This window comes from Contarinia nasturtii, unplaced genomic scaffold, assembly GCF_009176525.2.
Source record: "Contarinia nasturtii isolate CC-2019 unplaced genomic scaffold, AAFC_CNas_1.1 Cnas_scaffold_220, whole genome shotgun sequence".
NCBI classification, from domain to species: Eukaryota; Metazoa; Arthropoda; class Insecta; order Diptera; family Cecidomyiidae; genus Contarinia; species Contarinia nasturtii.
Window position 1 is genome coordinate 1,711,351 of NW_022197577.1, and position 15,732 is coordinate 1,727,082.

Sequence of the window (15,732 nt, forward strand, 5' to 3'; positions counted from 1 at the left end):
AATAAACGCCTGAATTTACTGTCAAGACTTTATGGACATATGTTATATGGGTATTTTAAGAATAAATTCAATTTTTTTTGTTTTTATTTCATTTCAACTTTTATTTCTCTTATATTTTTTCATTGAAACATTTTCGATACGAACAAATTGGTTTGGTAGTTGACTTTTTGTTGTCTTTGTTGTTTTACACATAGAATTATTCTCCTTAAAAATTTTATCGAGAAATTACATCGAAAAATGATATGGAAAATTTAGTTAATATTATTTGTTTTGTTTAAATTCAATAGTATATTCGAGTTTTATTGTTGTCTATTGTCCATCAAATTCAACCGTGTGGTGAATCACTTATTAATTTTTTTCTTTATTATGAATCTTATAAAGACAAAACAACGACAAAAAAAATACCAATTGAAAATAATAAACAGAACTTTTTTTCCATTGACCCTCTACTGATCCATTGACTGTCTTTTGTTTAATTGAGCTAAAAATTGTAATAAAAGTTCATTTTGGGGTGGAGGTAATGAAAAACAAAATAATGGAAAATTGATTTTCCACACAGAGAGAAAAAAGGTTCAGTTTTGCCATGAAGGCGATTCCTAAAGATAAACTTGTTAATAAAAAAATCCGATTAGTATACCGAACAAGTAAGAAATCAGAATTGTCAAAATCAAAAAAAAATTCATGAAAAAAGAATTAAAATTCTTCAGATAACTTTCGGTTCAGATTTTAAAATAAGAATCGCCTTTGAAAACTGATTTTTTTTCTCTACGTCTTACATTTCGCATAGTCATGATTTTTTCAAAAAAAATTCTGAAATTGAAGATTTCCTTCCATATTCAAGAAAAACAAAAAAAAAAACTTAATTTCAATATCCCGTCTCTGGGCAGTAGTGTCTTTAAATAAAAAAACAAGAAACTGCAATAAATTAGCTGCATATTTTGTTGTTTTATCCAATTTACTTTTTACTAATCGCTACAATTTTTGTTTGTACAATTATTTTTCACGTTAATTTGTTAATTTTTGGTTATATTTTGTTTGAATCGCGCTTTCTTTGTGACTTCACAAATGGCTAAAAATGAACTTTGATTTTTGTCCAGTTTTTTGTTGTTGTCAAAATAAGAAAATAAAACAATAATATTTTTTAAAAAAATGAATTAAAATAGTAAAATACATCATAATTATCACAGATGTTTCGTTTGTTGTAGTCTCTTCGCACTTTTCGTTTTAACTAAATTTCTAACCAATACGAAATTGAACTGAAGAAATCAGTACGAAAAGAAAAGAAAATATCCAAAAAGTTACATAATTAGTGGTTTATGTTCGTGTGTTCATCGGAGTAATATATCAAAAAAACTACTACGAATAAATCATTGCTACGATTCACTAATTTTAAAATTTTGCTAAATATTTCTTCTTTTTTTTTCATTTCGTTCACATGGACCGTTTGTCGAATTGAATAAAATTAATGCACTTTTTATCTGATGCTCATTATTCCATAAATCCGTCTTAATTCTAACATATTTATTTTCTGTATGGCAAATCCGAAAAAAAAATGTCTGTTTTGATTTAACATATCGAGAAAAATGTTCGATAAATATACTTTTATGCATTGATTTGTCTGTATGTGTGAGCATCTAAAATGCACTATATAGCTATAGATGGATTTGTTTTTGGGTGGTGGTGGTGGTATATACGTAGTATACTGTTTTAAAACTCGTCGTTTGCACTAACAGAGAAATAATAATAATTTATCGGTTAATTATTTAGTTTTGCTTTCTAATACTATTGAAACGATTGGTGAAAATGTGTTCTTTTCGTTCACCATCGAACTAGAACGTGTGTTTAGCGTTCCAACTATTATTTATAATAATAAATACGAAGCACACGCATATACACACACATACGCACAAGAAAATGTGTGCATTCAAACACAATTCTACACAATAATAATAGTTTAAAAATGTTTTGTTGTCACATAAATTCTTTCGAGAATTTTTGTAAGGATGAGCAAGACTAGACATTCACAATTGATACACGAAATTGATTTACTTGAACGTTGTCATCAGTTCATTCAATTTATTGGTTTGAATGGTTGGTTTTGGTTTCGGAACCGGATGGATGACTGGTTTGTTGTTTGGCACCGAATTCACATTCACATTGCTCGTGAATGGGCTATTTATGCTGGACGATGCAATTGAATCATTGTAATGTGAACGATTCAAATCGAATTCGTGCGATGAATTGAGTGGAAGAGCCGGTATGGAATGGCAACTGCTTGACAGTGATGTGGAGATTTTTGTTTTCGTCGACGAATGTTGACCGTCATCAAAATCACCACATTCAGCTGTTGTTGTATTTCCAGCGCTCGTATCGTGTTGACTGCTGTTTCCATCGACACCATCGTCCATTTGAACAACGAAACTATCGTTGTCGGAACACTTAACTGATTTTGGATATCGATTTTCGAAATAAGTCGTACCAAGCAATGCTTCGTGATCATTATTCGGATCATCTTCTTCTGTGTCAGTTCCATTACGATGGGGTTGCAACGGCGTATTGCTCATTGAACAATCGTCTTTGTAGCGCCGAAAAATATCATCACTTACACCCAAACTGCTGTGACCACAACTGCTGCCACTATTGCTTCTCAATACACCGTGACAACGTGATATGGTGGCGGTTCGCATGGCTTGAACGGGTTTTTCGTCGCCTTTTGGAAGCATCGATACCGATTTCAAAATGCTCTTTTTGGTTAAGTGATTTTCGATTTCATTGCCATTGTTGCGATCGATTGTGTCGTCTGGACCACAACCATTGTCCTTTTTCGTCTGATAGATGACCACAATCCATATAATCGATGTACCAATAGCACAACAAACCACAGTTATTATTATGATAGCCGTGATTTCGTCGTGAGTGTAACCGCCTGCGTCATTGGCCGGCTCAGTTCGAACTTTCAATTGAATTAACGACTTTTCGATACCCAAAGTGTTGGAGAATTCGCATGTATACAGTCCAGCATCGTGTTCGATTGTTTTATCGATGATGAGCAATTGATTCTCTTTGGTAAGCAAATATCGGCTTTCTGATGCCGAAATTGGCTTGCTATTCTTGAACCAACGAATATCGGACAACGTTTGTACACTGTTCGAACATTCCAATATTGTGTACTCGCCAACAACAACATCCTTGTGCTCCATGGGTTTTATGTAGATTAATGGTTCGACTGTTGGAATAAAAACAGGAATTATATATAGTTGATGCATTAAAATCGGAGGTACGGTGAAAAACTTACTTATTTGAACGGTGACATGTGCCGTGATAAGTCCGGCTGAGTTTTCTGCGGTGCATGTATATGTTCCTTGATCAATTGATTTTGCATTATCGATGATAAATGAATCGTCATTTTCCGAAATACGCATACGACGTTCACGTGCCGCCGGAAAATCATTTCCAAAGTTAAATTGCCAATACACCTGAGGTTTTGGATCACCGTCAACCGCACAATCCAAACGAACTGTTTCCGATGTTCTAACGGTTACATTTGTGGGCCGTTTGGTGAAAATCGGAAATGCTGCAAGATAAAATTGTGAAATTTTTAGCAAAATTGTGACATGTCGTGGATAAAAAAAATATTTCCGAAATTTTCGCCAAAAAAGTGACTTCCAAAAAAAAAAACGATTTTATCCTCATTTCAAAAAACGATTTTCCCTCCGGAATTTTGCCATCAACCCCCCCCCCCCCCCCTAAAATTTTTTACGTCATCATCTATGTTCTTGATTGGGAAAAATTTCCGATTTTTTTTTTCGAAAATACTTAAATTGATTTGACTTTGAATGCGGAAAAATGTTTCGAAATATCGTACGGCCTAACTAAATGTATACACTTACATGCAACGGTCACTTTGAATTTCTGTGAATAAGCTTTTCCGTATTCATTCGATGCGATGCATTGATACCGTCCCGCTGTCTTCGGATCAACGTTCGTTAGGTTCAACCGTGAAGTGGCCACCGTGCTGTTAATTGGAATGGCCGCTTCAATGTCTTCAACCGTTGCATAAACTTCATCAATACTGTCTCTGTCTCCATCAAAATCTGATTCTGCATCGAATTCATTTTCTTCAAATTCACTTCCGGTGTCTTCATCGTCGCCCTCATACTCATCGTCGTTGTTCCATTTTTTTGACACCGATGAACTGGTGAGCGGCACTTTTGGTGCGCTCACATTAATCCGATTTGGCGTTCGATTCGGTTCACTGCGTCGTTCAACGAATCGTTCTCTCACCCGTACTCGATTCTCATCCTTGCGCCGTGTTTTTGTTTCAACCAGTGCCGGATCAATATCAATATTGTCGTGCTTCCATGTAAATACTATGTTTGTACCAACCGTTACGAATGCGGTACATTCAATTGTAAGGTTTTTTCCTTTGATTGCCAAAATCGGATTTTTTGGTTCGTCGACCATTTGCGGTTTTGGTATATCATCTATATATCATTCAATTGAAAAAAGGAGAAAAAAAATCAAATTGAAATCTAAGCAAAAAAAAAAAACCTTCATCAACACTTACGGCATGTCAAATTGTCTTTGTGTAATTGAAGAAATCTTTTATTTCGCAACGAAAATGGGAATGCACATCGTAGATCAATGCTATTCTTTCGTTCGCCAGACTGTTTCTTTCCGCCGAACGATTGAGTATTTTTTGCCCAAAAATAAAACCATAACGCATGACAATCACATATCAATTCGGTGCTATTGATGTCCAAATGCTGAAGTGATGGCGTTGATCGCTGATCAAATGCACCATCTTGTATGGTTGTGATGTTATTGTTGCTTAAATCAAGCTGCGTCAAATTGCTGAGGCCAAGAAAGGCATTTTTATTGATCGCTTTTATATTGTTATTATTTAAATTGAATGTGTCCAATTTGGTGAGCGATGCAAATGGCCCGAAGGAATCTTCAATTGTTGCTGAAATAAAATTGTGACTTAAATCGAGCGATACCAAGTTATACGTTGCATTCATCGCTCCAATGGTCGCAATTCGATTTGCGCGCAAATCGAGAATCTTTAATTTGCTTAATTTATCAAAACTTCCGGCATTTATTTCGCTCAATTGATTTTCCGATAAATCCAAATGTGTGATGCGCTGCGTAAATTCCCAGCAATCCTTTCCAATCGATTGAATCGAATTATTCGATAGATTCAATTTCGATAGTGCTGTTATGTTGAGTAATCCGCCTTTTTCGATTTTCGTTAAATGATTGTTTGCCAAATCCCTAAATTCGCAAACGAAATAAATAACAAAATCAGTTACATTGTTGCATATATGCTTTTGTTTACTTGACTAAATGAAACGCTTAAATTTATTTGAAATCGATAAATAACAAATAAACTCGAATACGAAGAAAAGCGTATTTTGCGAAAAGAACAAAAATTGCTCGCAAGTAAAGAAACGATAATAACAACAAAATAAAAACGGTTTAAATTAAATAAACTTACAACAAACTTAAATTGTCGAGACCATGAAAAACTCCGGTAATCAATTCATCAATATAATTATTACGTAGTTTTAAACTTGTTAAAGCGGTCAAATTGCTGAACGTTCCATACTGAAGATTATTTGCTCGCAACTCGTTTGCATTCAACGAGCTATATGTGTTATTTACAATTCAATCGACACCCAAACGGAAAACCAAACAAAAAAAAAGAAAGAGAAGAAAAAAAAACAAATGCGAAAAATATAAATAAAACAAATCAAAACAAAACCGTTGACATGAACGTAATAACAGCTCAAACAAATGTGCGACACACGCGTGTGTACGTTTACAGTGAAAATGAAGAGAGCAAAAAAAAAGTGTCGCCGTTTGTCAGCCGCAAATGAAAGAGACCGAGAAGTGAGTACTTACAGTTTTTTGAGCTCCTTAAGCTTGGCGAACAGACCGACTGGCAGTTCACTGATACGATTTTTGTTTACTTTCAACTCGTTTAGTTGAACTAATGGCTCCAATGCACGTCGATCAAGCGTCGTAATTTGATTGTTATTCAGAAATCTGTCAACAAACAAATCGATTTGGATTAAAATTTACAACGAAGCACATTTTGCAGTATGATTTATTTATGCATAGAAAAATGCCGCTCTGCTTAAATAGAATCTGCTTGTACAAATAAACACAACGAAAACAAATCCGACGAAGAAAATAATGTACTTACAATTTCTGGATGCGATTTTCCTTTGGGAATGAATTCAATCCAATGGCATGAATCATATTACGACTCAAGTCTAAATGCTTTAATGCCGGTAATGCTTGCAATGCTGCCATTGTAATTTCACGGATTTCATTGTTCGCCAAATCGAGTTTTTCCAACGAAATTAAACCGCGCAAAATTGGTATACGTTCCAATTCGTTTCCTTTCAGTGTTAAATTGACAAGATTTGGCAAATTGCGAATGCTCTGCTCACATCTCGCTGCATTGAAATTATTTTGTCGAATCTCCCTGTTGCAACACACAAAATATTAAAAGAAACACATTATTGAATATATACAAGTAATAGTTGAGAAGAAGGAAAAAAAAGAACGCGCGATCATTGCATAAGATACGTGATATTCTTATTTGAAAGGAAAAAAAAGAAAAGAAAGAAAAAGGTTCGAACCGATTGAAAAAGGCCAAACGAGAGAAAAAGAGAGAAAGACGAAAAAAAGGCAAAAGGAAACAAGAGAATAAAGAATAAACGTGGAAACAAAAAGAGATAAAAAGAACGAGCTGTGAAGCAATTAAATGAAAGAAGAAAAAAAAAGAGCAACAACAACGTACAGTGATTGCATGAATTGTGGCACTTTAGGTAAATGCTTCAAATGTGGCCGTGTGCAGGTCATGAAATCGTCTAAGCAAGAGCATTCTTTCGGACACATTTCAGTTGTGAGCGTTGCTGGTGCCGTTGCGTCTACGTTTGGTGTTACAGGCTGTGACAATGCAGCAATTTCAGTGTCGGTTAGCTCTTTTGGTCGTTGTATAATTTGCGTTCGTGCGCTTTGTGCTTGTTCTACGATTTCGGGCGATTGTTGTACATCGTTTTCATTGTTGTTTTCGCCTTTTTCATTATTCACCGCTGATTCGCCATCATCATATTCGTCATCGTCGTAATCGTCATCGCCCGTTGAATGTTCTTCGTTTCGTTCATAATCGCTATCATCACGAAGTGGTATGCCTTGTTTTGGCATTCGAATATTTCGATCGTTTGCCGATGCAACCGTTGCCGATGATGCTTTTCGATCATTTCGATGACCGTTTTTGTCACACAAACCCAATGGAAGACAAATGCATAATAAAATAATTGCCAGAATATGCCAACGAAATTGCTTTCTCATTTTCGAATATTGTATTTTTCTTTCTTCTTGCTCTTCGTGCTGTGGTGTTTTTTTCTTCTGCTGCTGTTCTCCTGTGAATCACACGTCTCTCCGCGTATCGTTTCGTCGAAAATGAGTGAAAGAAGGAGACAACGGTGTAAAAGTATTGTCGGAATTTTCGTTGATTTCTTATTTCACACTTCGAGTAACAGCTTCCATGGCTTCCCGCATCGCGATCCCTAATATGTAATTATATAATTAAAATGAACACTTCTCCTCAATTATACACACACACTTTTAAAACGTCTTTTGTGGTAAAGAATTTAATTTTCTCTATCTCGCGTGTGCTTGTTCGTCTCTTCGTTTTTTTTATTCTTATATTCGTTTTTTGTTTTTGTTTCACTCAACCGAATTGCAAACTGCATTAAATGTAATATATTCTTTCAAATTACGCTTTGATCGTTTCGCACTCACTGATATTTCCACAACGAAATTTTTCTTCAAGCGAAAAAGAAAATTTATTTATGTTTTCTGCAATTGTTCGTTTTTTTTTCACTCTGAACGATGCACTCTTATTATACGGATAAATAATTTTTTGTTCTGCAAAAATAAAATCGCGCACAGTGTGTTGCAGTTTTATGTGTTAATCGATGGCCGTTTGAACATTGAATGAGTGATTCGTTTTGAAATGTACGGCAATGGCTGAATCCGAGGTGTGTATTGTATTTTTTTATGTGTGTGAGCGTTGTTGTCGTTCAATTATTCTACCACAATATTTCACTGTCGGCTATTTTGTTTATCTCAAAATCGAAATACATTTGAAAATATGGCACAATAAAACACGATATCCATTCAACGTTCGCTTCAATGCATGGTTGTAATGGGTACACACACCGATGCACTCGTTGTGTTAATTTCCAACTTCGTCAACTGAAAGAGAGAAAAAAAAACCGAAACGAAATGATTAAAAAAAATAATATAAATTGGTATACGTGTAAAAAAGGAGACGAAATTTATTTAAATTTATTTTTGAAGATGATTCTTTCTTTTTTTTCTTCTCTTCATTCTTTTCTTCGGAGTCGAATGAATAAAATTACGAGAAAAAGATCAAAATCCTAATAAAAATGAAGTGTTCTATTCATGCTTCGAATTCAATAGTCTCTTTCAATAGTCACTTCTCATTTTGAGTTTCTCCTTTGAATTGGTATTCTTCTTTTATTAAAACGGAATAATAATAACAAAACCTCGGAACGAATTCTCTTGTGAATGTGTTCGTGTTATGGTCGTGTGTTGGAGTGCAGCAGCATCAAGATGCAGAGAAGCAATAACAAATGAACATTTTCTGTGTTAAATCGCTTTGTGTGAAAAAATAAATGTATTTTTTTTGTCCTTTCCGTAAGAAGAAGAAGAAGAAAAAAAATACGAGAAGAGAATAAAGGAACACATAAATCTATTTCAATGAAGAAAAGAAAATACTAAACGAAAAACGATCGAATCGGATACCTGCTTATCGAGAAGAAAAAAAGCACATTCAAGGCAAATGAAATGAGAAAAAAAGAGAAGACGAAGAAAATGTTGGAAATAAAAAAAAAATCGAGAAATATTCACACCACACAACTGAAACGCATAAACAACGGACAGAATCAATGCTTGAGTCGCAAGAGCAAAGGCGATCATTTATTTAATTCGAGTTATACCTATATAGATATATACAATGTTTTTTTTCTTCTGTCTTTCATTGAATAAATCACATGAAATACGATTGTAGAAAATACACACGAATGATGTGAAGGCGTAAAATGGTCTTTTTTTGTTGTTCGTTAGCCAGATCGTCTCATATACACGTTTGTGGAGAATACAGCATAGCGTAGAGCAGAATATATGGAAACGATCACATCAGCAACAGCAGCAGCAGCAGCAGCAAAGAAGTGAAATAGAAGAAGAGAAACCCACAGATTTTATATGGTGATTTTGTTTGCTGTTCCATTGCTGCGGATGGAATCCCGCATGAAATGCTCACAAAAAAGATGGGCAAAAGTACCAAATTGAAGGCAACAGAACCAAAAAGAGTCAATTGAAACCGAATCGATGGTGTGCATTATTCAAGTCAAAAAAAGAGTGTTTAATGGAAACATGTGTGCTTGTTATGCTTTCTGCATCATTCCCTTTGCGACCATTCCTTTGCCATTCCATCTTTGCATCGGAAATCGAGCACCAAGTGTGAAAATAATAAACGATCCGATATATTGTGTATACATATGTATGCTTTGTACCAAAATCTTGATATAACCGTCGTACCTACACACAAAATGCCGATGAATGTGTTTTTTTTCTCTTCGTTTTCTTTGCTTCATCTCGGCAAACAACAGCAAAAAAAAAGAAGGAAAAAAACAACAAAACAAAATGTTCAGCTTTGCTGACTATATACGACCAAACCGATCGACTGTTGGTTTCATTTCAAGTATAGAAGATTCGAGTAGGATCAACACGTACAGATACAAATGCGAGGCAGAGATTCACAACCAACGTGAGCTTGAGCGTGCGCGCTACCTCGTTTCCATTGGATATATTTGAGAAGAGCGAACCGACCAAAATGAAATACATAAATATAAAAATCACACGAAATAAGATCGGACGACAACAGCAACGACGAGAGAAAGAGAATAAAGGAAGAAGCGAAGAAAAACAACAACAAAAAACGTCGCTTGCATGTCTACTTGATTTTCAAAGCTGTTGTGAATTGTTCAAAGTGTGAAACACATACAATTACGCTGCATTCTGTACTTAAATGAGAGACGAAAAAAGCCGTTCATTGCTTACGAAATGAAAGAAGTTAAAGAGAATAAAGAAAAAAGACACATAGCACAGCACAGAAACAACCATTTGGCTGTTTGGTGGATAGGATTTATGGAATTCTTATATGCACTTTGTTTGGCTGTACAGCAAGTCTGTGGGCTTTTTTGTATGCACATTATGTTGCGCGCTCCGTACTTTTTTCCGCTCCTTTATTCTGTATAATAATATTTGGTTGTTGTTTTTTTTTTCTTCATTCAGTTTGTTGTGCATCTGATAAATTCAACACACTTGAGTTTCGAAGAAAACGATAGCCAATCAGAGAAAAAACGCTGCAAATGTGTTTTTCTTTTCTTTTTTATCATTCGGAGGAGCAAGAACAACAAGAACCTCTTTTTTCCACAATATTTACAAACAACTACACTTTTTTTCAACACGTTTCCAATTATTTGCTGATCACACTATTGTGCAATGCCCTTTTTTAACGTGCAAACAAATGCCATGTTTATCGCGCGCTTAAAGGAAACGTGTCGTATTCTCGGTTTGAGACATTATCAAAGTGAATACAGAACGGAAAAATAATAAAAGTAATGACACAGCTTATACATAAATTCTCTATCTTTCTCTCTTCATGCACTTCAAACAAATCATAAAACTCATAAACTTCAACACTTTTGTCGTTAGCGATAAACAAATATCATCCACGTATTATATTTTTATTTTTATAATTTTTCATTTTGCCGTTGAATGTCAACAAAAATGCAATGATATTTTCAATTTCTATATGATAACGAATTGAATAGAATGAATATAGGCAAAAAAATCAATAAATAAGAACAGATAAACACACAGAGACACACACACACACTTCCTAGTAGTAAAAACCTATGAATTAATATGCGTTCATAAGAGACATTTGGACTTTTAATGAAACAACTTGTAACCATAATTATATTTTTATCTGAATGAAAAGAAGAAAAAATAATGTGTTCTTATGTTCCGTCTACGCAGAAAATTACAAATGAGACCACTTTTTACGACTTAGAACTTAAAATAAACTGTCCACATAAAACACATATCACGAGTTTCGAAATAGATTCTTGTTGTTGTTTTTCGCACATTATGGTGAATATATGTATTATATTTTGAATCTTACATTTTGAATTTTATTGATTTTTCACTACGGACCAACCAAATCAATCCATCACATTTTTGACATTTATTTCACTGCCACTTAATCAACATAAACATTCAAATGGATACTTTTGATTACACAAAAAATGCCAAATTTATACGATTATTTGCAAAATAAAAACAATTGCACGATTTATACAATTTATATGTATATATATCTTATTTTCTTCTCTCTTTCACGTATCTTTCGATACCACACGACAGCTATACTGGTACGACGAGAAATACTGACTTGACTGAAATAGTAAAGCACCGAATAGTTTTGTTTTTCTTACTCTCTCAGTTGAACTCTCTGCTCGTGTGCCTTGAATACGCTACATAACAACCACATACGAATACATACACATAAATGTTTACGTGAATATCTCACTCTCTCTCGCTCTCGCTCTTTCAGCACTGTGCAGTGCACAAAGTGTCAATCAAGTTCTGCGATGGTGTGGGTGCGTTCAATGAAACAAATTGTGACGCGATAAAAGCGCCATCTCTTAATAAGAAGATTTTACTTCTACGAAATCAATAAATTCAATTTGAAGTTGAAATGCACTTCTATCGATGTAGTTAGAACATATCGTGAATTGTCAACTGAAAACCGTACATAATAAAACACCAAGTCAAATGGATACTGGTAATGCATTTTCAATTGTTACTTGAGAAAATTGTATTTTTTATAGAAATTGTTCATTTTTTTTTGAGGCAGGAAAAATGGACAGACGCACATATCTTCTCAGAATCAATCAAACGAAGGAAGAGTTCACAAAAATCTAAAAGACAGCAAAGATAAAAAAAACTCTTCGTCGAATTTTATTTTATAAAATGTTTATTTCAACATTGATAAAGTAAAACAAAATTGATTTATTGTAAAGGAAATAAAAGTTGATAAAAGTGTTTAATCAAAACCAAATGCGAAATTTTAATAGCTTCTGCCGAAAAGAGTATAGGCTGATGGTTTGAGTGTGCAATTCGGATTGATGCATTTTGTGTTCGCTTCGATTGATTTTGGTTGATCAAACGGTATGCACAATGATTTTGCACCCATTGCCAATGCACCAACTTCGGTATCGGCTTCATTATTGGCGCTATTGTCTTTGATGTGTTTTTCGCAGGTTTCATCTCCACAGAATGGGGTCAAAAGTAAACTCTTCTTTGACAATCCACCAACAAAATCACTCCAGTTGTGAACAATATCGATATGTTCGTCGAATTCCTTCTTTGCCTTGTTAAACATGTCACTGTGGATTTGTTTAAGCAAAGCTGGAATTTTCGTTGACACTTCGCTCAATTGAATCGTTAGTTTTTCTCCAGTATCACGTCGAACTGCAACCAATTGTTTTGCCTTCATATCTTTCGGGCCGAGTTCAATGCGAATTGGTACACCTTTTAATTCCCAGTGATTGAATTTCCAGCCGGGTGAGTAATTATCGCGATAATCTCCGTCAACACGAACTTGAGCTGCTTTCAAAGTCGCTTGCAGTGATTTGCAGTTGGCCAACAGCTCTTCTTTCTCCTCTGGTTTGGTATTGACTGTCAAACCGCATGGCACAATGATGGCTTGAATCGAAGCCACATTTGGCGGCAAAACAAGACCTATGAATCAAGAATAAATAAGCAATTCGCTTGTGATCAATATGAATGGTATTTTAATGTTACCTTTATTGTCGCCGTGAATCATAATCATAACACCAATCGTACGTGTTGTTAGACCCCATGAGTTCTGGTATACATATTTCTTCTCTTTTGTTTCTGGATCTGTGTAGATGATTTCAAACATTTTCGAGAAGTTCTGACCCAAATGATGACTTGTGCCGCCTTGAATGGCTCTTCCACTTGCTGAAATGTAGGCTTCAACAGTTGTCGTATAGTCTCCACCGGCAAACTTTTCTTTTGTAGTTTTTCTTCCCTTCATTGTGGGCACAGCCAATAGTTCTGAGTAAATACGCGAATAAAGATCTGAAAAAAAACAACGAAATTTAGAAATTCGCATTCAATTTGAATTTGTATTTTGATTTTTTACCCAAAATGGTAAGAACTTCAGCATCAGCGTCTTCTTTCTTTTCATAGGCAGTGTGTCCCTCTTGCCATAAAAATTCTCGTGTTCGCAAGAATGGCTGCGGATGCTTGAATTCCCACCGCACAACGTTGCTCCATTGATTGATTTTGATTGGAAGATCCCGATAGGATTGAATCCATTTGGCAAAGGTAGGATACATAACCGTTTCGGATGTAGGACGTATCGCAACTGGTTCAGCCAAATCCGAATCACCCGATTTTGTGACCCATGCAACTTCCGGACTAAAGTCAGCGATATGTGCTTTTTCTTTTTCTAACGCCGCTTTCGATACAAACATTGGGAAATACACTTCTTTTACGCCCAATTTGTCGATCTCATCGGTAAACCAGCGTTGAATGACTTTCCAAATTGCAAATGACCAATCGCGCAAAATATAACAACCACTCACGTCATAATATTCGATGAGTTCAGCTTTGGTTAATACCTGCGAATACCTAAGGGGAGAATCACAAAAGAAAAGAATACAATTAATTTAAAATAGTCGGCAAATAATCAATAAGAAATAATTAATAATAGAAAGGCAATTTTTAAGTGAATTGCTCCTTATGAATACCATTCGGGTAAATTTTCTTCTTTCGTTGCCTCCAAGCCTAAACGCGTTACTTTTTTCACTCCACCATCGGCTGGTTTCTCTTTTTCGGCCGGTTTTGGTTTGGCCTCTTTTGCTGGTTTTGGAGCCTTTGAGCGTGGTGTTTTACCAGCATCACCTTCTGGTTTCCAATCTTGACCCGTCAACGCCTTATACTTGCCCTTTAAATCCAATAGTGTTTTAACTTCAGCATCGATTTTCGCTTTGTCGGCCTTTTGTTCTTTCAACACGCGCACAGTATTGCCTTGTTCAGCTATTTGAGCATTCAATTGTGTAGCATCATTTGATGGTGGTTGTTCCATTGTGGTCGGTGGAGTTGACGTTGCTTTCTGTAACGTAAAAAATGTGTAGATTTAGCATTTTCAAACACCATTTATTCTAAAACTATTTGAAAAACAATTATCAAAAAATATTGAATCGAAAATTTGCATAGAAAATCAATTGAACATTATGAAGTATGCATTTTTTGCAAAGACAATGCATTTTTACAGTAAAGAAATTATGTTCAAAACAAATCTATTCACAAACATTACAAAAATTAAATTCTCGAAAAAAAATGCTTTGAAGAAATTCAACACTAACCAAAATATGTGTTATCTATCAAACATCAAATTCACTAATGTGCCACGCATACGCACATGAATTAAAGCATTGATTAATGCAACTTTCATATTGAAATCAGACGCGATTTACTTTTACCCGTCAATCTATTTGTCTCTTTCTCACATCGAATACCAACTGTCAAATGAATACAGAACATCACCACTACAACTACAACAGACACGTGGAATGATGACTGCACAAGTGTTATTTGTTTATGTGTGTTACGAATAAAGTATGACGGTTCGAATGGAGTGAAAGTGAAGAAAAAATAATTAAAAACTTACAGCGTTTGCAGCGGCATCAGGTTTCCAATCGTTTCCTGTCAATGTCTTGTATTCTGTTTTCAATGCCAATAGTGTTTTCACCTCAGCGTCAATTTTTGATTTGTCAGCTTTTTGTGCTTTCAAATCACGTACAGCATTGCCTTGGGCAGCGATTTTTCCATTCAATTGGCTAGCATTATTTTGAGTAGACGGTGGTGGAGCACTGGTTACTGGTGCTGTTGCGCCTGGTTTGTATTCTTGACCAGTTTGAGCTTTGTATCCCGCTTTCAAAGCAAGCAACGTTTTTACTTCAGCATCAATTTTCGATTTATCGGCTTTCTTTGTTTTCAAATCTCTCACCAAATCACCTTGGCTCACAATTTTTTGAACAATATCACCAGCTTGTGCTTGTGTAGCTACAGCAATTGGCTTGACTTCTGGGGCAATTGCTCCTGGCAACCAATCAGCTCCAGTTTGCGCTTTGAATTCGGCTTTAAGTGCCAACAAAGTTTTTACCGCAGCATCGACTTCGGCTTTGTTTGCCTTTTTGGACTTGAGATCACGAACGAGATTTCCCTGTTTTGTAATTTGGTCGTTCAAGTCGCCCGAAGCTGGTGATGGTTCGGTTTTCACTGGGGCAGCATTTGGTGTCCAATCTTTGCCCGTTTGGGTTTTATAATCGGCTTTTAGTGCCAACAACGTCTTTACAGCTGCGTCGATTTGTGATTTGTCAGCCTTTTTGGATTTGAGGTCACGAACGAGATTTCCCTGTTTTGTAATTTGGTCGTTCAAATCACCCGAAACTGACGATGATTCTGTTTTCACTGGGGCTGCATTTGTCACTGGGGCAGCGTTCGGTGTCCAATCTTTGCCCGTTT

The 15,732-nt window shown here is 35.4% G+C and overlaps 2 protein-coding genes across 7 annotated transcripts in view; both read right to left on the bottom strand.

Moving 5' to 3' along the window:
• Positions 1-936: 936 nt before the first annotated feature.
• LOC116336998 (leucine-rich repeats and immunoglobulin-like domains protein 2) lies at positions 937-11,591 on the bottom strand. Of its 3 annotated transcripts, none has more exons than XM_031761268.1 (9): positions 11,294-11,591; positions 6,812-8,274; positions 6,209-6,493; positions 5,905-6,048; positions 5,498-5,647; positions 4,568-5,274; positions 3,891-4,484; positions 3,296-3,574; positions 937-3,226 (listed from the first exon to the last, which is right to left on the bottom strand). In XM_031761268.1, the coding sequence occupies exons 2-9, from the start codon at positions 7,363-7,365 to the stop codon at positions 2,046-2,048; spliced, it is 3,894 nt and encodes a 1,297-aa protein (XP_031617128.1). In that variant the 5' UTR covers positions 7,366-8,274; positions 11,294-11,591; the 3' UTR covers positions 937-2,045. The 3 variants fall into 3 exon arrangements, with proteins under 3 accessions (XP_031617128.1, XP_031617129.1, XP_031617130.1); XM_031761269.1 differs by lacking the exon at positions 11,294-11,591 and adding an exon at positions 11,157-11,172; XM_031761270.1 differs by lacking the exon at positions 5,498-5,647.
• A 568-nt stretch (positions 11,592-12,159) lies between these two features.
• The window catches only part of LOC116337136 (bifunctional glutamate/proline--tRNA ligase), a 6,716-nt gene continuing 3,143 nt past the window's right edge, over positions 12,160-15,732 (bottom strand). Inside the window, exons 6-11 of one of the 4 annotated variants that reach the window (XM_031761479.1) lie at positions 15,686-15,720; positions 14,876-15,493; positions 13,953-14,317; positions 13,343-13,833; positions 12,979-13,278; positions 12,160-12,915 (exon numbers count right to left, since the gene is read on the bottom strand). In XM_031761479.1, coding sequence (XP_031617339.1) covers positions 12,242-12,915; positions 12,979-13,278; positions 13,343-13,833; positions 13,953-14,317; positions 14,876-15,493; positions 15,686-15,720 — 2,483 coding nt within the window. In that variant the 3' untranslated portion in view covers positions 12,160-12,241. Of the gene's footprint in view, positions 12,916-12,978; positions 13,279-13,342; positions 13,834-13,952; positions 14,318-14,875; positions 15,721-15,732 lie in introns of all 4 variants that reach the window. The other 3 variants (XM_031761481.1, XM_031761480.1, XM_031761478.1) reach the window with 3 other exon arrangements.